Source organism: Chlorocebus sabaeus, chromosome 24 (assembly GCF_047675955.1).
Source record: "Chlorocebus sabaeus isolate Y175 chromosome 24, mChlSab1.0.hap1, whole genome shotgun sequence".
In the NCBI taxonomy this organism is placed as follows: Eukaryota; Metazoa; Chordata; class Mammalia; order Primates; family Cercopithecidae; genus Chlorocebus; species Chlorocebus sabaeus.
The window spans coordinates 32,071,533-32,095,296 of NC_132927.1; the positions used below are offsets into that span (position 1 = coordinate 32,071,533).

The window sequence follows — 23,764 nt, forward strand, 5'->3', positions numbered from 1 at the left end:
TGAATATAGCCTTGAATTTGAAGTTAAAGACTGTTTGAAGATATGGTAAATGATGTTAGCTGATTGACAGGTATAAACTGTAGAAGTTTGTCTTATATATGGGGATTAGGGTCTACATATATGGGGCAGAAATCATGTAGTTAAAAATTACCCTTAATACCACTTTATCACCCATAGCTTGGATTTTTCAGTAGGTCCAGTAGAATCTAGTTTTCTTTCAGCACTGGAATAGGTAGTTTTTCCTTTGTTTAAGCACAAGACTAAGTGGTGTTCCAATGGCTTGCACTCGACCCATGATGTACAAAAAAATCACATATTATGTTCTTAGACACCAGAGTGTCACTGCTCAGGCTGACTGAGGGAGGAACAGATTCATTTATCTCATTTTATATGCATTCTGGAGCATATGTACATTGAATAGAATGATGAGTGTAATTTTCTGTTTCTCCTTTTATTGGAGAGGAGATTTGTTGAAAGTATAGTTCAATTTGTTTAAGTTAAATGCTACCTCATTATAATAGATTCCTACCTAGGTCATTGATACAGTTGTACTTTGATAACAGTTCCAGAGTAGGAGTTAAAAAGGCTTCAAGGGTAATTGAATATGGAAAATAGTGTGAGTAACCTTTGTTTTTCTTAAGTTTTCTTGGGTCTTGTTGGGAGATTAATATAAGTATCCTTTCTTTTATTTAATACTGATCTTGCTGATGGGTTTACTACTGGCATAGATATGGAAGTCTGTTTTCTGTGGATATGGATAAATAAATGACATTAAAGATTATAGTCATGATTGGAGTGTTGTGTTATAGAAATACCTCAAAATAAGAATTTTTAGCTACTTAGATTTAGCAATAAAGATACTATCCTGTCCTTTGGAAGCTTATAAGCTGAAGGAGGGTTAGTGGGAAACAGGTTATTGCTAAGTGGATCAGATATGTATATAGTAGTTGCTATCTTGATCTAAACTCAGCACAAATATTGAGTCTCTGAAATAATCTCTAAACTATAAACCCTGTAATGTTGGAGGATAGGATGGCTATGACTGATAAATAAATAGCTTTTAGACTGTGTTTATCTGCCTGTCTTATTGAAATGTAGGAGACTAGTTGTAATAAGCAGTTTTATGATACAACAGTAAAGGTAGAGGATACTTTTTTTCCCTCTTTTTCAAAGTAGAAATTCTGTGTTTGTGCTAATTTATCCTTTCTCCCTTTTAAAATACCAAGGTTCAACTACAAGAAGCTGAGAGAAGGTGGGAAGAAGTTCAGAGCTACATCAGGAAGAGAACAGCGGAACATGAGGCAGCACAGCAAGGTAAGGGGAAGAGGTATTCATGTAAACTTTGTATATAATTTTGGGTAAAATTTCCTTTCTCTTCCATCTGTGAAGAAAGTATAATTTGGTATTTTGGTTATAGCTCAGTAAAAATAGCTTTTATACTTTCAGAATATCTTTCTTTCTTTGACATTTGTTAGGGTTTTAAAATAAGTTACCTACTAGTTTTGCCTGAAGCATTAAAGTTGGAGGCAAAATTGTAGTACATGATAGGGTAATGGGGTCCTGGCTGTGTGTGTTTCTTTTCTGTAGTTATTCTCTTTGGTTCTTTGGTTAATTCTTCATTTTATTTTTTGTTCCCAAGAAAATAGTTCTTATTTTGAAGAGAAAAACAGAGCATTACCATCCCAAGTAATTTACTTAAAACTGCCCATTTAATACATGCTAACTTTTACTCATTTACTCTTAATTTGATGAATCCATCTGGGAGATAATGGAGTACGTGTTATGTGTGTTGTTTATTTCTCTACTACTGCCTTTCTGCCATGAAAAACAAGTATAGGCTGCTACAGGAGCATGCAGGAGTGGAAGCAGGAGAGATTCAAAGGAGGTTTTCTAGAGAAGAGAATGCCTACACTAAAGATGAGTATGAGAAACTAGGCAAAGAAAGAGACCTCTGTAAAATGTAATGTTTTATTACAGATTTACAGAGTAAATTTGTGGCCAAAGAAAATGAAGTACAGAGTCTGCATAGTAAGCTTACAGATACCTTGGTATCAAAACAACAGTTGGAGCAAAGACTAATGCAGTTAATGGAATCAGAGCAGAAAAGGGTGAACAAAGAAGAGTCTCTGCAAATGCAGGTTCAGGTATTTTTTTCTTCTTTTTTATTAAAAAAAATACAGGTGGTCAGTTATTAGATCTGTGTGTCTAGAGGAGAGAGTAAGGTCTACCTTATCCTAATTCTGAAATGATGATGAATAATTATAACTTTGTCTTTGAGCACTTGTCACAATATGGTATGTTTGAAGATGTGCTCATCCACAGTCTTAGGTTCTTTGTATTAGATTAGGAATAGCACAGACATATCTTTAACTTCTGTCTTATAAGCTAACTCAGAATGTCTAATCATTGTTTAAAATAATGCCTTTTGGAATCTAAGAATGCCTTAAAAAAGAAAAAAGATAAAGATAAACAGATGTACCTATAATACATTGTGTTCATATACATGGGGTTATTTATTAGCATGCTTTTTTTCTTTTTGATTGCTATTTATGAAAGGATATTTTGGAGCAGAATGAGGCTTTGAAAGCTCAAATTCAGCAGTTCCATTCCCAGATAGCAGCCCAGGTAATGACGCTTTCTTATTGCTTATGATTCAGCCATTTAAACACTCATCTGAATGCCCGTTGAGTGCCAATTACTGGATTAATAGCTGGGAGACTAGTCATTGAATCAACAAATGATGATCCTGAGTGCTAAACACTTGCTAATTATGTACGGTGCTGAGCGAAAACACTTAGAAAGAAATCTATACCAACTAATCGGATGAGGGGAAGGTTAGAGAGCTTTTATTATACAAAAATATCCCCAATCCTGTCACAAAACAAGGAGAGAGAATTGGCCGAATGCTGTCTAGAATAGTGGCTTATGTATTACAGATGTTCATTAAATATCAACTAGCTCTGGAAAATCCTAATATATCAACAGGGGGAACAATATGGTAACCATAGATCACAGATTATATTTGCAAAAGGATCAATTGAAAATTTGTACCTCAGTTTAGTGACTCATCCTTCCAAAGTTTTCAAGTGATAGTGTAAGACCTGTTATTCTTTGACATGACGTACACATCTTTATAAATAATATAAAGAAAATCAAGTAAAAAGCAAGTTAAGTATTGTGAATTTTGAGCTTCAGTTTTTCAACTTGAAAATTCTGAGAGTTATTTGTAGCAAAAAGTATTGGCTTAGAAGTCTGACATTTCTGTATAAAAAGTGGTTTTAACATTAAAATTTTGTTTTTAAGGTTCAGAGAAGTTCAAACTCCCAAAGCTTTGACCCTATAAACATATTTTTCCCAATTGCTTTGTCTGTAGAAATTATAGTATAAAATAATTGGGGAAGAATTAATGCAGGAAAGGGTGCTGCTATGGATGTGTATGTATATGTGGATTACAAACTCAAATTGAATTGTGATCTTGGGTTATCAGCTGAGAAGTAGCTCTAAAAAATTTATCAGGAGTTAAATACGTAGAGAGTGCTTGTAAGAATCTTTTAAATAGTAAACATGAACATGGGTATTACCAAACTATATTAGTCATGGAATGGATAATTTTATTATTAAAAGTTGTTACTAAGGAGAAGAAACACAGGATGACAAATGGCCTTTCTGGCTGTTTTTCCTACTCATTTGTTGCTTGTCAATTATTTAGTTTCCTGACCTGTCAACTTGTTTTATTCTAAATGGCTTGTGATATGTAATTCCTGACTACTGGCTGTTGGTGATCAAACTTGCTTTCAGAATGGTAGTTACTCTTTATTGAACACTCACCATGGGCCAGATACTTTCTTAACAATTTATATACATTAACTTCTCTTAGAATTTAAAACTCTGTTATGATTATTGTATAGCTTTAAAGCTTTCTCTTAAATACTTTTATGTTGACATTGTTTTTCTTTCTTAGACATCCGCTTCAGTTCTAGCAGAAGAATTACATAAAGTGTAAGCCTATCTTTTCACACTCTTATAATTGTGTAGTCACCACTAACTGATACTTGTTAGATGCGACACTTACGATTAACTTTATATCTCTGACCTGTTCAGAAAATACTCTGAACTGGATTTGAGCAACTTTTGCTTTTTTTTTTTTTTCCTTTTTCCCCATTAGTGAGTTGGATCCCTAAACATATATTCTGCTTTTATTTATGTTTTTATTATAAAAAGAGTTGAGGAGACTTTCATTTGGGTGTTAGCAATTATGTGGAAGAGGTAATTGTTTAGAAAGTAGTGGAAGTAAATTAGTTTTTGTGTCTAATAAGTAGTTGTAGTTCTTCTGTGTCCGACTCTGTGGTTGTATACCCAAAACAAAGTTATGTGCTTTTTTTTGTGCCGTGTAATTTTGCATGGACATTGATCACTTGAGTTCGGAAGATCTGAAATCTGGTTTTGACATTGCTAGCTTTAACAAATTAACCTCTTTTATTTCGAGTTTTAAAATAGGGTTATGTATTTTAAGGAGTTATAGTAATGTGTATGACAGTTGTTAGTAAACTGAAAGGGGCTATAGAAATGGAAGCTATATGAGAACTACTGAAGTAAGGATGATGCTTTTTAAGGCTTTAAATCCTTTTGATTTGTGACTTCTGAATGTTTATTGAATGTACAAATGTCTTTCCTTCTAAAGGATTGCAGAAAAGGATAAGCAGATAAAACAGACTGAAGATTCTTTAGCGAATGAACGTGATCATTTAACAAGTAAAGAAGAGGAACTTAAGGTATAGTAATTTGTATAAATGGCTGCAATATTTTACAGGACTGAAATTTAAATTACTTTTATCCACATAATCAGTAAGTGTATATGAAGAATGGAAAATAGTCTAGAGTTCATTTGAAATGACTATTTTTCTAAACTACAAAATCCTCTAGCTCTCTATGAGGAAAAATTCAAAGGGCTTCTCTTGTGATATAATTTACAATAATTTACAATAGTTTGATAGGACTACGCTAAATAACAGAAATTGGTGGTTTCTTTTTATTTAGGAAATTTTGTAAGTTGAGACATTTGCTTAACTCTTCTGTAGAAAAGATGCTTTACAAACTTTAAAATCAATTGTATTAAATATTTTAAATGCTATTTTTCCTTGTTCTAGGATATACAGAATATGAATTTCTTATTAAAAGCTGAAGTGCAGAAATTACAGGCCCTGGCAAATGAGCAGGTAGATCTTTATTGCTTTAGAGCATTGACCTCAGAATTTCAGTTTGCGTATTTTTATTTTCATTGGTATTGTGAGCCCCAGTTTGATTGTGTAAGTAAAAAATATGATGGTTTCTTATCTTCGGCTGCATGATTTGATGTTACTATTTTTATGTTGAAATAAATGTTTGATCCAATGAATTGATCACTTCAAGAGGCAGTTAAAATGATCTTACTATGCTGATTTGTTTGAGTCTTTTATTTGAGCCATTTAATTCAAAAAAGATATACCTTTTACTAGGATAAAAGTGAGAAGTAAAAAATATCAAACAGCAAAACATATTACAGAAATGTATGGTATTGCTGTAACTTCAAATATATGGAACTATAACTTTTTAATATGTAAAAATTAGTGAAAAAATAGTTTTGAGCACTTCCTGAGAAGTGATACCATTTTCTTCTCATTCCACACACAGGCTGCTGCTGCACATGAATTGGAGAAGATGCAACAAAGGTGACTAAAGTATTGTACATCTAGTCATTCATACATTTATGTTTAAGTATAATTGTTGCAGAAAATGTTGCTACTTATAATTGATAGTTGTGCCCATAATTCCTGTAGATTTTCTGAATGTATGAGGTATTTTAATTTACTTTTTTTCACCCTTATAGTGTTTATGTTAAAGATGATAAAATAAGATTGCTGGAAGAGCAACTACAACATGAAATTTCAAACAAAATGGAAGAATTTAAGGTGTGTGATTAAGCTTGTAAACTCAGGTTTCTTAGAACAACCTTGCATACTTTTCAGTTGAGTGATTCCAGAAATACTACATTTTATGTGAAGTCACTCTGAAACAGTGTTTTTGTAGTTCATTAGGGGACTTACGCAAACCATGAGTTTTATCATTTTTCCTGTAGATTATCTGTTCTTTTAGTAGAGCTTAGAGATTTATTTTGCTCCCCCCCCAACCTTTTCTCAGCTGGTAGTTTCTATTTGGGACTGTCTTATTTGTCTCCACTATTGCTGTAGTTCTGGTTTCTGGTCATGGCCAACCAAGTGCTAGGGTGCATCTCTGTGTCCAGTGAAATTTGAATTATGTCAGTGTATAATTGACCTGTCACTTTGAGTACTGAAAGCCGAGATAAAGGTTTGATTGTTCAAAAACCCATTCAAATGATTGCTTTATTACCTTTTTTCTTAATAAAACAGTAAATTGAGATTCTTTCTTCCAGATTCTAAATGACCAAAACAAAGCATTAAAATTAGAAGTTCAGAAGCTACAGACTCTTGTTTCTGAACAGGTAAGGTTTTTCCTAAATTACAAAGTAGAAACACTTGATATATAACAAGATCTGGTTCTTCTTATTTAGGTACCAAAAGACTAATTGAGAAATTTTGCTTGAGCTTGGATATGTCTGTTATTGCCTTTCTGTTCATCCTGTATCTAAATTAAGGACATTTTTTCTTCCTGAGATGAAGTTTATGCCAGTCTGCTCAAAAGCACATTCCAGAAAAACAAAAAAGTGTAATAGGATATGCATAAAAAGAATTTAAGCCATTTTGATACATTTGACTCTTAGAATAAATGTCCTGCCTTAGACTTGGAACCTCAGCTTTTTCTTTTAGGGAGCATGGTATCTTTAAAGGTTGAAACTTATTACTAGCACTTAACAGCAGTGTGATGTTGATCAAATAGCTTAACCTTTGTGACACCTCTCATTCCAAGCCTTTCACGTGGAGATTATATTTACACTATAAGGTTGTTAGATTTGAAAGGAGAAGCTTATGTATCATGCTTAGCCTAGTGCTTTGTTTATGGCAGGTATCTAAACCTTAATTCTTTTCTCTTAGAGTATTTATTTTATCCATCTCATCTCCATCCGCTGCCACCATCACTATTCATTTCATATTTATAGCAAGGCATCAAAACTATAGCAGCTTTGAATAAGCATGGTTCCATAAATTAGAGCCCAGTGGTATCTGTTCTCTGCCTATTCCTAAGTGGTGCCTTCTTACTCTTCTCCTACGCAGCTCTTACAATTACAGTTTATTAATAAAACACGAACTCTTGGTGACACATTAGAAGGTTTGCATTTGTTCCTAATACTAAGTTTTTGAATTGTACTTTTATTGGAAGCTGAAATGTAAAGCTGTTGCAAATGATAGCACTTCTTTTAGTGAATCCTTGCATTCTTTCATTTATTTTAAAATTTACGTTTATGCAGATATTAAGCTGGTGTAAGTAACTGTGCCTCTGTAAGTATTTTATTAACTTGTCAAGAAATAATCTATTTATTTTACCTCCGCATATGATATTAAGTGCATTATTACATAGTCTTACTATGTACTTTGTTTTTGCTTTACCCTTGTAAACTAAAAGTAATAGAGGAGAAAATGCTGAAGGGGTGATATTTAGTTTAAATGGCATTTAAGGCTTATTCTTTTTTTTTTTTCTTGAGACAGTTTTCCTCTGTTGCCAAGGCTGGAGTTCAGTAGCACCATCTTGGCCCACTGTATCCTCCGCCTCCCAGGTTCAAGCCATTCTTATCCCTCAGTCTCCTGAGTAGCTGGGACTACAGGCACGTGCCACCATGCTTGGCTAATTTTTGTATTTTTAGCAGAGAGGGAGTTTCGCAATATTAGCCAGGCTGGTCTTGAACTCCTGGCCTTAAGTGATCTGCCTGCCTTGGCCTACCAAAGTGCTGGGATTACAGATGTGAACCACTGTGCCCAGCTAAGGCTTATTCTTGTCTTATTTCCTTTTCTGGTATAGCTTACAAAAGATATGATATCAATTATAAGGTTTCTCCCCCCCCCATTTCTGAAATATGAATGTATCTTGTAGTCTCTGGTTACAGTTTAGTTGTTTAATTGGCAACATTTTAAATTTTTACTGTTAAATAGCAGTGGTGAGATATAACATTGGTGACTTGGATTAGATGTAATAGATTTTTGTGTGTGTGTTCTTACTTGGAACAGCAGAGTATATAGTTTCTGTGTGTTAGTTACCAGAGATTTTTGAAATGCTGATATCAGTGTATGAAGTTTTAACCTTTCTAAAATTAACTTCATGGAGGTAAAACAGATGCTTAGAAACTTCTGAATCTGTCCTAGAATTCTTGTATTCTAGTAGTATCCAGGTGCTGGCGACTCTTATTTAAACAGAAAACTTTTGTTCTTTACTAAAAATGGTATTTTCCATCATTAGATAAAAGTAAAACCACCAGCCTTAAATTTTTCTTTTCCTTTAAAGTCATATAATACCTTGAGAAATGCCATTGTAATAACCTTATGTAAAATTCCCAATCATTCATGAAAGTTAATATTATTGCTATCTTATTAAGTCAGCCTTTTATTATAAGATTTCTGCGTACTTTTTAGATGTTCTGTTAAAGTGACAACTTTTAGTATGAGATGTGTTTTTGATAGGAAGAATAATTAACAATTCACAGGATAAAATTTTATAGCCACATTTTTTGATTTATTTAAAAGAATTATTTGATAAGGGGGAAACTTATTTTGTGACACTAATTTAAGATCTGCTGCCGGGTAATTCTTAAGAGTTGTTCTGACTCTGAAAGCTTTTTATTAATAGTCTAGAAAGCATATGACTGAGGTTTTGGTTATAGTTGTGACTTCTTTCATTTTGGCAAAGAATCATCTTTGTGGCTTTTCCTCTAGTCGTTTTCATTGTTGCTAGTGAAAGAAGAGAAAAGATGGGTATAATCTTAATTTCTGTTGTTTCCACTTTTCTTTAACCCCTTTCTATCCCTCAGTCAGAATTCCAAGTGACAGTTGAGAGATTGAACAGTTCAGTTATGTAAAAATTTCAGTCCTTTTACCCCATGGATTTTTATTCTGGAGGAAGAGATTGAGCTTATGAAAGCAGAAACCAATAATGGTGCCAAGTTGTTGTTTCTTCAGGTGTAGGAAGCAGAAAGACAGCAGGTACCAAGTAAGGTAACCTGTTGATACCTAAAGGAGAGAAGGCTGCATTTGGATTTAGGCTTGCAGATGGTCAGATAATGCAAATAAATCATTTACTAATATTTCATTAACTCAGAATAAGACTTTTTTTTTTTTGGCTGGGCGAGAGCACATCCTGACTTTTAGTGAAGGAGCAGCATGACTTATTTATTCTTACTCCAGTAGATTTTTAAGATTCAGTGGTCAAGATTATTAAGTAAAAACTGTAGGAAGTTTCTTCATTTTGCTCTGCTGCCTTGTTAAATTGTATTGCAGAAGAATTTATTGTATATGGTATAGTTTTGGAAATCATCTAGGGTGGAAATAGTAGGATTGGATTAAACCAATAAAGTATGAAGTGAAGTAAAAATGTTGGAGGAGATGCAAACTAAGCTGGGTCAGTTTTATGCAATAGAGTATTTGATAAGCTGAAGACCAAGAATTTCTAAACTGTAACTTCATTAAAAAAAATTCAATTCATCAAATGCTTATTTACTAGTTGAGTATACACTAGGTACTTATCTACATGCTGAGCCTACAGAGATGAATGAGACTTGATTCCTGCCTTCCTAATATGGAGATAGATGTGTTAAACAGAAAATTATGGTGAATGAAATTTTGGGACTCTGTGTACAGGTTTAGAGGAAGAGATAATGCATTCTATTAATATTTGAAGGAGGTAGGGAGGTAACACAGGGAACAGCTAAACCTGATTTTGAAAAATGAGCATGAATTTGCCAAAGAGCTAAGAGGCAATCCAGGCTGAGGGAATACAATGTTCAAAAACATGACAGTGTGGCCAGATTGGCATATTCAGAGTGTTGGTATATTGCAGAAGTACAAAATACAGGAAGGATGTAAGGAGTAGAGAAAGATTTGCTAAGACCTAATTATGAAGGGCTTTGTATGCTGTGTGAGGACTATGAGCCTGATGTAGCGTGTGGGTAAGCCACTAAAGGGTGTTGGAAGGATAAATGAGCATTTAGCCTAACATTTTAGAAAGAAGACTCTGGTAGGTAGGACTGACTAAAGGTACAATACAGTAAATGGTTAAGGTGCAGGTAACTTAGACTTAATAGTGTTATGTGTTTTTCTGAGATGGCATTCATTGAAAATATGGACAAAAACTATCTTCATGAATGATTTAAAGGCTTAATGTATGATTTGTTTTTCATAGTATAAACCTGATTTAATGTACTTTTGACAATTCCTATTTCCCTTCTGATGTTTGGATTATTTTTTCCCATTGGGAACTTTTTTCCTGTGCCTTCTGCAAAACAATTCTTACGAACTAGAAGCAGGGAGAAGAATTAGGGTATTATGATATTTGAGATGAGTAAGCTGAGGGCCTAAACTTAGGCATTAAAGAGAAGGGTTTAATTTCATAAGTATGTACAGAGTGGAATTTTAGGACTTGGATAGGGCAATGGAAAAATTAATACTATTTGTGAAAAATGATTGTAATAAGGTTGGGAAAAACAAAAAAAAGATTGGGAAAAAAAAGAAACTAGCAAGATTGGGAAAGGGGCGCACAGAAGAGAATGTTCTAGGAGAAAGACCGTAAATCTTTTTGGTCAGGCTGCTTGGCTGTCTGAAGATACAGGAATACTGAGGGAGAAATCCCGCTTTGGATATAAGATAAATTTTAACACTGGGGACTTCTGTGTGTACCGGGGGATGCCAGGAGAAGTTTCAAAGGGGACTCACCTTACATGTCATGTTCTAATGCTTTATAAAGAATGTATTCCTGTTGCTTTTGCAGTTTACAATCAGTTTTAAAACATTTTATATCTTGATCTGGTTGGTAGTTACATAATATCTATCTAACAAAATTCACTGAACTGTAAACAGGATTTGTGCACTTGTCTATGTACATGTTACACCTTAGTATAGAAAAAAAAAATCACATCAATTAAAAGAGCCCGTTTGCCTGCCTTTCTCTTTTTCTTTTTTTCTTTCTTTTCCATTCTTTTTCTTTTCCTTTTCCTTTTCTTTCTTTTTCTTTCTTTCTTTTTCTTTTTTCTTTCTTTTCTCTCTCTTTTCTTTCTTTGGATTTGCAAGGTCTTAGAGTCTGGATTCTTTGTATTTGAAGAATTGAATTAATGTAAAGGAAGTGAGGCAAGTTGTCTTAAGGTTATCTTTTCTAGTGATTAAGATTTTCTTCATAAGATACTAATTCATTTTGCCAGCCCATTTTATACTGCTGCTTTTTCTGTGTCTCTTGTGTAGATGTATCTCTTTGTTTTGTTTTCTGAATTCTTTAATTATCAAGTCTTCAGATAAGTTATTGTCCTAAATTTTGTATCTATTTAATAACCCTAAACAGTTTTCACAAAATTATATTTCTCATCTGGTTTTTCTTTATACAAATTTGGTAAAGTTAAACTTTTTGGTGATTTTTATTTTAGCCTAATAAAGATGTTGTGGAACAAATGGAAAAATGGTAAGAGTTTAGTTTCCTTTTTATATTTTGATGAGTTACTTCTACCAAATTAACTACATTAATCACATTTTTAAAATTCTCTTTAAACTTTGTAATGGAAGAAAATGTGGTATACTGTTGATTTGGGATTACATTACCGTTTGTGGGTTTCATGTGTGGCAGTAATTTTACTTGTTGAGGCTAGCATGTAAGCATGAATTACTTGAGTACATTTTACTTGTAAAGAGGAAGTATCCCGAGACCGTGATAAACCATCCCTAGAAACCTAGAAACTTTTCTAGAATTAAGTTTATAAGAAATGATGGACAAAGGTTGATCCACTTAAAATGATTAGAAATAATAGCATTAACTGGCCGGCCGCAGTAGCTCACACCTATAATCCCAGCACTTTGGGAGGCTGAGGCGGGTGGATCACCTGAAGTCAGGGGTTTGAAACCAACCTGGCCAACATGGCAAACCCTGTCTTTACCAAATATACAAAATTAGCCAGGCATGGTGGCGCATGCCTGTAATCCCAGCTACTTGGGAGGCTGAGGCAGGAGAATCGCTTGAACCTGGGAGGCAGAGGTTGCACTGAGCCAAAATTGCGCCATTGTACTCCAGCCTGGGCAGCAAGAGCGAAACTCTGTCTCAAAAAAAGAGAAGAAATAATATCATTAACCTTGAAAAATAGTTAATACATGTGTTATAAACTTATAATTTCAGCATTCAAGAAAAAGATGAGAAGTTAAAGACTGTAGAAGAATTACTTGAAACTGGACTTATTCAGGTGGCAACTAAAGAAGAGGAGCTGAATGTAAAGCATTTTGTAGTTTTGTTTTCCTTGTGTTTATTCAGTGACATAAAAGGATTTCACTGTAATTTGTGTAAGGTTTTCCCCATAGACCTTAAACTTAATAGTACCTCTCACATTTTATAAATTTATATAATGCTTTTTTATTAAAGATTTTTTTAGAAGTTAATAATGCATAATTGTAACATTGACTGCCTTAATGAGGTAGATACTATTGTTATAGTTTATCAGTTTCCCCTCTTGCACCCTTGTCCAAATTATAACCAAATGATAACTAGCAGACTTAATTCATGAAATGGTATTGGAGGCCAGAGAAGAGATTGCCATTCTATTTTATGGTTGTCATTAGCTTTAACTAACTTGATTGGGAAAAGGTTGCTGGAAGAAGTAAGTTAAAAGATATATTTGAATTTAGGGAGAGGAATAACTTAACTAACAAGTGGTATACTATGTATTTTTGAGGTTGTTCAGATATAAGTAGAAATATATGTGGGTGTAATTGAATTAAAAATTCATTTGGGTAGCTATTGAAGTTACAGAATTATAGACATGGAAAAAAGTGAGAGTTTTGGGCCTTCCAGAGTGGAAAAGAAGCAGCTAAAGAAATGAGAAGCTAATGTATTTTGAAGCTAGCTATATTTTTCAGAAAATAAAAGCATGTTTTGCTTATGTGTCTTTGAAAAAGGCAATAAGAACAGAAAATTCATCTCTGACAAAAGAAGTTCAAGATTTAAAAGCTAAGCAAAATGATCAGGTAATGTAGTACATTTTTACAACTGTTCTTTGTCTCTGTGTTTTTTGTTTGTTTGTTTGTTTTTTTGTTTTTTTAAATTAAAAGAAACGGGGTCTTGCTCTTTTGCCCAGGCTGGAGTGCAGTGGTACAATCATAACTCACCATAACTTCGAACTCCTGGGCTCAAGTGATAACTCCTCGCTCAGTCTTCTAAGTAGCTAGGGCTATAGGCTCATGCCACAATGCTCAGCTAACTTTTATTTTATTTTTTTGTAGAGATGGGGTCTGGACATGTTGTCCAGACTGGTCACAAATTCCTGGCCTCAAGCGGTCCTCCCACATTAGCTTCCTCAAGTGTTGGGATTATAGGCATGAGGCACTGTGCCCAGCCCATTCTCTTTTAAACAGGGGGTAAACTGTTGCATAGAAACAAGTCTGTTGTTTGTTTCTCTTCCTCCAGGTTGGAATTTGTCAATTACAGTTTTAATTTATGAATGATAATCAGTAATAGAGGCTGCAATTTATATAATACTGATTGTGTGCCAGGTACTGTGACGAATACTCCAGATAGGGTGCCATTGCCTCTTACTAGAGTGATAAAAAGGTTCTAAGTATACAAATATAAAGTAAGACTCTAGTAAAAGAGGCTGCCTGAAATTAGGCAGTTTCTTAGTTGCATTTTCTCTATGGTTGGAATTATTGATTAAATAATTTTAACATTTATCTAATGATTTTTTTCTTTTGACATATTTATAAGTGGCCTTAAAGCTACCTCTTTTCAAAATGCTATTTATTGTCGCTATGATGACATTAAAAAAAGTCTCGAAAGAATGCCTGGGCTTTTCCTATTTGGATTTTGATTGTAGTGGAAAATCTAAGGATAATGTGCATTCCTATTTCTGACCCATTTCTATTTTGAATAAATTACTAAGTAGGATACTTTCCTATTTCCAGGTTTCTTTTGCATCTTTAGTTGAAGAACTTAAGAAAGTGTAAGTGATAACATTATTATAAACTGGTTTTTCTTCTTTGGTTCATTTTGTGTGTGTGTGCGCTCAGAAATCTAGTTTTACTGTGCAATTGGGACAGCTGATGTATGTTTAACTTTCACTCTAGAATTTTTCTTAATGGAATAAGAGAACTTAGCTGTGCTTTCCCAAATTCAGTATTATAGTAATAATTAACACAAAACAAAACAAAACCTATTTCCAGAGGATGGGAGTCAGTATAGTTGAATGGAACTTGATTCTCCCCTGTGTTCCTCAGGGTACAAATCTTGTGTTTCTGATGTACTTTTGAAGCACTTAACTGACTTCTTGAAGCACTTAACTAGGCTTCAGCTCTCTGTTAGGAGGAGCTTTATATTTGCCCTGGCCCTTCTACAAAGACATGTTGCTATTTTATTTAAAATGGGAAAGGGTTGATTTGGAGAGCCATTTCATTATTTGCCGCTATTTTTATATCTTTGATGGATCTGGTGATTTCTAATCAAATTATACTGCATTTCTTTATTGAAGGATCCACGAGAAAGATGGAAAGATCAAATCTGTAGAAGAGCTTCTGGAGGCAGAACTTCTCAAAGTTGCTAACAAGGAGAAAACTGTTCAGGTATTGGGAGACAGAGAACTGTGTTTTATGTTTTTGTTTATCAACTTTAGTTAATATCATTTAATTTCATGTGTTTGTCTGTGCATTGCATTTTTTGTCAATTTCTGTGTTTCCATTGTCCAATCTTGTCTGTTTTGTCATTGTCAAGGATTTGAAACAGGAAATAAAGGCTCTAAAAGAAGAAATAGGAAATGTCCAGCTTGAAAAGGCTCAACAGGTAAAAATCCCAGAGCCATAGCATGACAGATTTATTAGTTATGTGTTATTTACAAGCTATTTGATTTTTTTTCTTGTTACTCAGAAAAAACTTTTAGTAGTATGCTGTAAGTATATTGGGTTATGTGCTTTTAATTTTATTTTTTGCCTGATTTGAGAAAGTGTTCTTGATATTTTAATCTATATATCTTAAAAATTTTAACCGTTCATAGTTATTTTCTAAAACATTTTTTGTGTTAATGTTTCATTTTAGTTTGCCAATTAAAAATGAAACATGAAACACTTAGGCAATTTTTTAAATCCTCCCCACCCCTTTTAAAAGAAAACTGCATGGACCAAAATGTTATTTGAATATGCATTGCTCGACCTCTGCCTTAGAACAAAGTACAAGTTTCATTGGGATTTCAGACGTAGATGTGATTACTGGAAATTGATGAGTTTTGCTGATTTTAATCTGATAAGGCTCCCTTGAAAAAATGGTGAGATTTCATTGAAGAGATGATTCATTCATCTCATAGATTCATTCAGCAGTATTTATTGTCAAAGCAGTTCTCGTCAAAGCACTGTACTCATGATTGGTGGATCACTAGCTAGTGATTGGAGATAATGTGTTGAGCGAAACAGGTAGGATGAAAAGATCATACTTTTCTAATATAGATTGAGAGTTCAGGAAAGTCTCCTCCCAGGGAACTGACATCTAAGCCAAGAATCTGAAGGGCCTGTGAGAAGAGAGTGGAGGATAAAAGGTATTATCAGACTGTGTATGATTAAGAAAAAATTAAAAAAGGACATCATAGAGTACTGTTGAGTAATTGGCCTTGAAAACTGGGATGGAGAAGATCTCTGATAATGGTAGGGAGGTGTGTGGAGAGTTAATATTTTAATTTTTCACAACTGTAGAAGTATGGCTGATCTGAGTGCAGTGGTATTTACAACTGATTGATCACAACCAGTTAGAGATTTCTTTATTCCTTCTCCATCCCACTGCTTCACTTGACTAGCCTAAAGAAAAAAAAATCACATTAATTAGACTTATTATTCATAACTATTTTCCTTGTCCCTCCCCCTTATTTTTAGTTTATTAATTTTTGTGTTATTGGAGTCAAGAGGAGGTAAACTCAAAACACATCTCATTTTGTCATGAAAAATTTAGCTAGTTTCTTTGTAATTTGAAATGTACACATTATAAAGACTTATAAAGCTTAATAAGTTAAATCGAAAGGATTATTAATAGGTTTTTCTGTCCTTTGTATTTCAGTTATCTATCACTTCCCAAGTTCAGGAGCTTCAGAACTTGTAAGTACCATTTATCTCATTTCGTTTTACTATTTCTTTTTCATGAGTTAAATAGAAGTATAATGAAAATTATAGCTTCTTGATTTCAAGTGGTGTTTTAGAAAATACAAAAATACTAATTATCTCAAAACTCCTAAGGGCCCTAAGTTTCTTATTTGGCTTTAACCTGTAAGTTATTTTGTGGGAAGGAGGTAGGAAGTCTTTTCATGATTTATAATCTGAATGTAACCTCAAATTGAGATGTTGCTCTTTGCCTGTTTTAATAGCCATGTGAAATTGGTATCTTTCACATCCAGAACAATTGTACTAAGTTTTCCAAATTTGTTTGTATAGACTTAAACACGGTGATACAGGGTTGAGGTAGAGCTAAAATAACTTACTCATATCTGGATATTCAGTGATAGAATGATTTTCCTTAATCATCCTGTACTTCCTGATTTGATTGTCTCCAAAATCTTACATGCCTTTTTTTTTTTTTGAGATGGAGTCTCGCTCTGTTGCCCAGGCTGGAGTGCAGTGGTGCGATCTTGGCTCACTGCAAGCTTCACCTCCCGGGGTCAAGTGATTGTCTTGCCTCAGCCTCCTGAGTAGCTAGGACTACAGGCATGCATCTCCACGCCCTGCTAATTTTTTTGTATTTTTGGTAGAGACAGGGTTTCACCGTGTTAGCCAGGATGGTCTTGATCTCCTGACCTCATGGTCCGCCCGCTTCGGCCTTCCATGGTGTTGGGATTACAGGCGTGAGCCACCGCGGCCAGCCTTGTATACCTTTATACTTGTTAAGTTTTAGTTTATTTTAATCAGCTGGACTGTGAGTACTACCCAAAATATACTTTTTTCAGTGTCTTAAGATTTTTGCTTTTTATGGTCATGTAACATTTTCATTTAGAGTTCTGATTAATTTATTACCAGATTAAAAGGAAAAGAGGAACAGGTGAATACCATGAAGGCTGTTTTAGAAGAGAAAGAGAAAGACCTAGCCAATACAGGGAAGTGGTTACAGGTGAGAAGTTAAAAACAATAAAAAATAGCCTTTTTATACTTGACTATCAATTTAATTTACACCTATTCTTTTTAAGGATCTTCAAGAAGAAAATGAATCTTTAAAAGCACATGTTCAGGAAGTAGCACAACATAACTTGAAAGAGGTATAGTATAAACAAATTACCAGCATGTTATATAAGGAATGAGAAATCTTTGTTTAAGGTATTAGAAAGTCAAGATGTTAATATGTTCTGAGTTTCTTTGCCAGAAAAATTATGTTGTACCATGGTTCTGTTGTTGTTTAAATAAGTTAACTTTTATTTCTGGCGAATCATACTTAACTGCTTAATCTGTCAAGCTGAGCCTACAAGCATTTCCTTATCTCTGCCTTTTCAAATAGACTCTTAGCTCATTCTTAACTATCTGTTTAAAGTATTAGTCTTTAATCTTTTAAGAAATAAGTATTAAAATTTGTTTAATAAAACTCATTCTGTCCTTGCTTTATAAATGGCCCAATCTTAAATTGACTGCATGTAATTATGTTTTTTTTTTTTATTGGTGTGTGATTCTATATCTATGTCATAGCACCTTTTTTTTTTTTTTTTTAATGTTAGCATTAAAAATGTGATTCTGTTTCTCAGGTCTCTTCTGCATCACAGTTTGAAGAACTTGAGATTGTGTAAGTATGCTCTAAGACAGCATTTTGAAGAGAAGCAAATGTCTCATTATTTTCCAGAGTGTGTTCGAATATAATGATGGGTTTCCTGTACATGATTAACTTTATTGTTAAGTGGAAATTATAATCCAGAGGCAAATAGGCTAAGTCTCTGTTGGGTAAAATAAAGGTTATAAATGCTTTCAGATACCTGGATTTTTTATCCTTTCCAAATCCATCAAACTCATTTTTTCAATTATTCTTTCTGCAAATCTAGACTGGTTTTAAGTTATTTTTTAAAACAAAGTATGCAGTTATTATAGAGATTAAACTTATTTCAAATGAAAATTAGTATTTGAAAGTGTTAGTAACATCTCTGAATGAACCAGAAGATAATTTTAGCCATAATCTTGATAATGAATTTTAAACCTTTCTATAATTTTAATTTATTTATAGGGAAAATGAAACTTGTCATTCTGTACTGAATAGGAAAAATACTGAATCTAGTCAGCATAAGAGGCGTCAGTTTTTGTAGATATTAATCTTAGAAAATGTTTTATTCTAGAGAGTCTGTTGTCTTAAGCTACAGCAGGTTACAGTGGTGAGAAAGGGTATCTGGACCTGATCCTTTTGGCCCTCTTTAAAATTGCTCTTAACAAATTTTTCTTGGTGATACCATTACTCTTTATTGATATTTGTTTTAAAGAAGTGTCCCCTTTTAAACTGTCAAGATATTGAGTATATTTATTAGGTTATTATCTTTTTAAAAACAAGGGAGTTACTCTGTTTTTGGAAGATTGCTCATTTGTACAATGATTGTTTGTCTTTTGGCTATTGTGTAACTGTCAAGGTGCTTATCTCTTATTTGCTTGGAAAGCTTAGGGCAGCATTTCTGGCCTATTTATAGTAGGGATATGTAGACCATTAAAGTAGGTAATTTTAGGTATATTTCTGCCTTACATTTTTTTTTTTTTGCCATTTTCTTTTTTAAATTAATAGATTTTATTTTTTGTGGTGGAGCAGTTTTTATATTTGTAGGAAAAATGAGAGAAATACAGTTTCCATATACTCTTTCCAATTCTCTCTACTGTTAACATCTTGCATTAGCATGGTACATTTGTTACAACTGATGAGCCAGTAGCAGTATATTGTTATCGTTGTTATTAACTGAAGTTCATAGTTTCCATTAGGATCACTCTCTGTGGGTTTTAACCAACGTATAATGGCATGTATCCATCATTACAGTATCATACAAAACAGTTTTACTGCCTTAAAAATCTCCTGTGTTTTACCTGTGCATCTCTCCCTCCCTTCCTCCATACCTCTGCAGCACCCCCCCAACCAGTGACCTTACTGTCTTCAGAGTTTTACCTTTTCTGGAATATCATAGTTGAAATCATACAGTATATGGCTTTTCTGGATTGGCTCTTTTCTTTTCTCTTTTTTTGGAACAGAGTCTTTCTCTGTGGCCCAGGCTGGAGTGTGATCATGGCTCACTGCAGCCAGGACATCCTGGGCTCAAGTGATCCTCCCACCTCAGCCTTTTGAGTAGCTGGGACTACAGGCACATGCCACCATGCCTGGCTAATTTTTTAGAGACAGGATGTCCCTGTGTTGCCCAGGCTGGTCTTGATATCCTGGACTTGAGTGATCCTCCCACCTTGGCCTCCCAAAATGCTGGGATTACAGGTGTGAGCCACCATGCTCAGCCTTGGATTGGCTTCTTTTACTTAGCAATATGTATTTAAGTTTTTCCCTTTTTATATATTTATCTCACTCTTCATGTGTGCTGTTTTGTCATTTTTTTTCATTTAGATTTATAAGCATCTTGAAATTCTAGATCAAGATGCGGTAAAAATAAGTGTTCAGCTCAACGAATACTTGAGACTCTATTATGTGCTCTCTGGCATTGGGGATACTGAAATGGATAAGATTTCCTATCCTGAGGAAACTGTTAAACAGATCATTTTGATGGTGGTGTTAACGCTATAGGTCTATTGCTTAGGATGACCAGGGCAATTGAGATTCACTTGGGCTAGATAAAGATTTACATCTGCATTGGGTAAGGGAAAAACAGATTAAATTATCCATAGCATCTCTTCAGTACAAAGGTTATACATATTTCATAATTTCCAGGGTCAACAAATTATGACTGAGATTCTTAGGGCAAAATTCCTTGCTTTTTAAGTGGTAATTTTTGCAACAATTAGATAAAATATAGTTTTGTTCTTAGTTTTTGTTTTAGAGTTTCTTCCTAGATAAAGCCACATTTCCTTAAGAAATGTTAAGTATGACTGAGTAAATGATCGTAGAAATATCTTTTAAAACAAACTTCTAAGTTGATATAATATGGGGGAAAAAAGCTGGTTTGTATTGTTTCTGCCATCTTTTTTATTAGGGGTGATATTGGAGTCTGGTTTTCTTTTTTTATGTACTTTAGTAAATGTAGATATTTGTAAAAAATTCTAGGTTGAAAGAAAAGGAAAATGAATTGAAGAGGGTAGAAGCCATGCTAAAAGAGAGGGAGAGTGATCTTTCTAGCAAAACAAAGCTGTTACAGGTGAATATGGTGACTTAAAATTAATTATTTTGTAAATTATTGTCTTTGCATGCTTTAAAATAATTTTTAACTGCTGCCAAAAAATAGAGTACAGAATGAATCTCCCTCCCACCCAGATACTAGGTCTCATTATTGGCATATTTTTTGAGTAAGTACCCATACATAAAATGTATGTATGTGTGTATACTTGTTTATAAAATACTCTGTTGAACTATACTAACTTGTGTATTTTGCTTCCTTCACAATTAACAGTGTTTTCAAGATCTTTCCATATAAAGCACATTTCTGCCCTAACTTTTAATAGTTTTATGATATTGGATGATTATATCATCATCTTCTATTTTTATTTTTGAGACAGAGTCTCGCTGTGTTGCTCAGGCTGGAGTACAGTGGCATGATCTCGGCTCACTGCAACCTCTGCCTCCTGGATTCAAGCAATTCTCCTGCCTCAGCCTCCAGAGTAGCTGGGACTACAGGCGTGCACCACTATGCACAGCTACTTATTGTATCTTTTGGTAGAGATGGGGTTTCAGCATGTTGGCCAGGCTGGTCTCGAACTCCTGACCTCAGGTGATCTGCCCGCCTTGGCCTCCCAAAGTGCTGGGATTATAGGTGTGAGCCACCGTACCCAGCATATATCATTTATATAACCAATCCTGGTTGATGGATACCTAGATTATTTAGGGCTGTTTTTTTCTGCACAAACAATGCAGCAGTGAATATCCTTGCACACGTTTTGAATAGTGTATCTGTATCCTAGAAGTGAAATTCTGGATCAAGGCTTATGTCGGTTTTTTGTTTGTTGAAAGAGATAGTTAAATAGAAAATCAGTATCTTCTCACCTTCATGCAGTTAGTATTCAAATTACTTACAGAACATTGATTTGAAGTGGTAGCAAATTTGTAGATGCCTACATTGTCTTGGATTAATCTTGCTCACATTACATGCTTCAAAGTTTGAGTCTATCACATTCCTTCTCCCTCTCATGTAGGTTCATTTTAAATTTTGTTAGACAGTGCTAAATAGACCTCCAAAAGTGTTTTTACTAGTTGACACTCTCACCAACTAAGGGCCATTTCCCCTTCTTCCTTTCCAACATTGACAAGGGTAAAAATATTTGATATTATACTTGAAAGATGGTAAGATTATTTTTAATTTGCATTTGATTGTGAGAGAAGTTAAGCGTTTTTCATATGTTCAAGCCATTTTTATATGAATTGTCCTTTAATTTTTCCCACATTTTTTCCACTGGGTTGACTCTTTTACTAATTTGTAAGGTCTTTTTTATGTAATAAAGGAAATTAAATAACCTTTTGTTATTATACGAGGTGATTTATTTTCCCCATTTTTTCTTCTGACTTCATTTGTGAAGGAGAAAAACCTTTTTGGGAAATTTGAAACTTTTATGTACTCAAATATAAGTAATTTCCAGAGTTTTAAGTCTTGGAAAGAAAGATGTCTCTCTACGATCATAAAAATATATTCATCTGGGTGTGGTAGTTCACACTAGTAATCCCACCCAGCACCTTGGGAGGCTGTGGCAGGTGGATCTCTTGAGGTCTGGGGATCGAGACCAAACATGGCCAACATGATGAAACCCCAACTCTACTAAAATAATACAAAAATTAGCCAGGCATGGTGGCAGGTGCCTGTAATCCCAGCTACTCGGGAAGCTGAGACAGGAGAATCACTTGAACCTGGGAGACAGAGGCTGCAGTGAGCCATGATTACAACACTGCACTCCAGCCTGGGTGACACAGCGAGACTCCATCTTAAAAAAAAAAAAATTACATTTTCTTCTAATATGTTTATAATTCTTTTTGTTTGTTTAAGTTATTTCATGTAACTTATATCAGTAAGCTGTAACAATAATATTGTAACCATTAAAAAGAGAAGGCTAGCCACATTGTTAAATAATCCATCATAGCAATAGTGATTCTGTTCCCCAGGGGACATTTGTCAATATCTGAAGACATTTTTGGGTGTCACAGCTGGGGCAGCGGGGCTGGGGCATCTAGTAGATGGGTGCCATGGATGCTTCTAAATGTCTGGCAGTGCATAGGATAAACCCCCCACAGCAAAGAAAAATATCAAGCCCAAAATGTTACTGGAGTTGAGGTTGATTTGAAATGTCACTTCATACTAAATTCTTAGAGCTATTTGGGTATATTTCTGGATTCTATTTTGTTCCATTGAGACATGCAAACTCTGCTGCTAGTACTAATATAAATACTCGAATTTCATCATATGTTTTAATATAGAGCTTATTACACACTTTAAAATTATTGCTATTTTGGAATTTTTCTAGCTTGTATGATCTGTTTCTAGCTTGTATGATCTAAGTTTATGTGGAAAAAAATGTTTAGATACTGATGTTTAATTTTTGTTTAATTAGGATGTACAAGATGAAAACAAATTGTTTAAGTCCCAAATTGAGCAGCTTAAACAACAAAACTACCAACAGGTAGGTACTATTAGATGTCTTGCCTTTCACTTAGGTGGCAAAAAAATTATATAACCAGTGACATATAAGTATTTTTGCCATTTCTGCATTTTTATTGAGAATAAAGTATGTTTTATTTATGTTTATCAAATTTTATATAAAAAAGCAACTTGCTATGTCATATCCAAAGTAAAACAAATCTGTAATTGATAATGTATACACAAATAATATTATTGCCTGTACTCCAGCTCTGTTTTGTATCTCTGTGTGTTTTCTGATCCTAGAATTCTTAGCAAGTCAGTTTAAATACTGTAGCGGTTGGCTTAAAGATGTGTGTACACACTCTATCTTCCCAAATGAAGCACCGGTAACTGGAGAGAAACTAACAAGTGTATTATAAGCGATAGTGTACTACTATTTAAAAGAGGTTTTCAAGTTATAATTCTGCTTGGTAAAAACCAAAATGTGTTTTTATAAAAGATGCTACCCAAAATAGCCTTTAAATTAATTTATGAATGTATATGGATAGACTTGATAGTATTTTGAGAAACAAATGAATTGGAGTCCTTGCAAACAAGAAGCTTGAGAGATTATTGTCACCAAGGAATAAATACCATATATGAAGGGCTGTGTACCTTTGCATGTTGATGTATAATTAACTTTTTGTTAAACGTGAGGAAACATAACTTGTCTTAGTTTTTCTTTTGATTTCATTTCTGTTTTTTTTTTTTTTTTAACTTGGAAGCTTAACATTTTTATGTAGTCAAATATGAATTGTGCAGTTTGAAAATTTAAGATATGCTTCCATACACATAGTGGGAAATTGATAAATACTTACTAAATGAAGAGTTTAAGTATGTTGCAACAGT

At 33.9% G+C, this 23,764-nt stretch overlaps 1 protein-coding gene across 11 annotated transcripts in view; it reads left to right on the top strand.

Moving 5' to 3' along the window:
* KTN1 (kinectin 1) overlaps positions 1-23,764 on the top strand; it is a 100,597-nt gene that overhangs the window by 51,416 nt on the left and 25,417 nt on the right. For all 11 annotated transcript variants that reach the window (XM_007986757.3, XM_007986759.3, XM_037984019.2 and 8 more), the window contains 21 exons: positions 1,227-1,314; positions 1,978-2,144; positions 2,557-2,625; positions 3,962-3,999; positions 4,682-4,772; positions 5,148-5,216; positions 5,671-5,708; positions 5,867-5,948; positions 6,431-6,499; positions 11,573-11,607; positions 12,313-12,403; positions 13,086-13,154; positions 14,088-14,125; positions 14,651-14,741; positions 14,890-14,958; positions 16,216-16,253; positions 17,166-17,256; positions 17,333-17,401; positions 17,879-17,916; positions 20,362-20,452; positions 22,848-22,916. In XM_007986757.3, the coding sequence (XP_007984948.3) occupies positions 1,227-1,314; positions 1,978-2,144; positions 2,557-2,625; positions 3,962-3,999; positions 4,682-4,772; positions 5,148-5,216; positions 5,671-5,708; positions 5,867-5,948; positions 6,431-6,499; positions 11,573-11,607; positions 12,313-12,403; positions 13,086-13,154; positions 14,088-14,125; positions 14,651-14,741; positions 14,890-14,958; positions 16,216-16,253; positions 17,166-17,256; positions 17,333-17,401; positions 17,879-17,916; positions 20,362-20,452; positions 22,848-22,916 (1,500 nt within the window). The remainder of the gene's footprint in view (positions 1-1,226; positions 1,315-1,977; positions 2,145-2,556; positions 2,626-3,961; positions 4,000-4,681; positions 4,773-5,147; positions 5,217-5,670; positions 5,709-5,866; positions 5,949-6,430; positions 6,500-11,572; positions 11,608-12,312; positions 12,404-13,085; positions 13,155-14,087; positions 14,126-14,650; positions 14,742-14,889; positions 14,959-16,215; positions 16,254-17,165; positions 17,257-17,332; positions 17,402-17,878; positions 17,917-20,361; positions 20,453-22,847; positions 22,917-23,764) is intronic.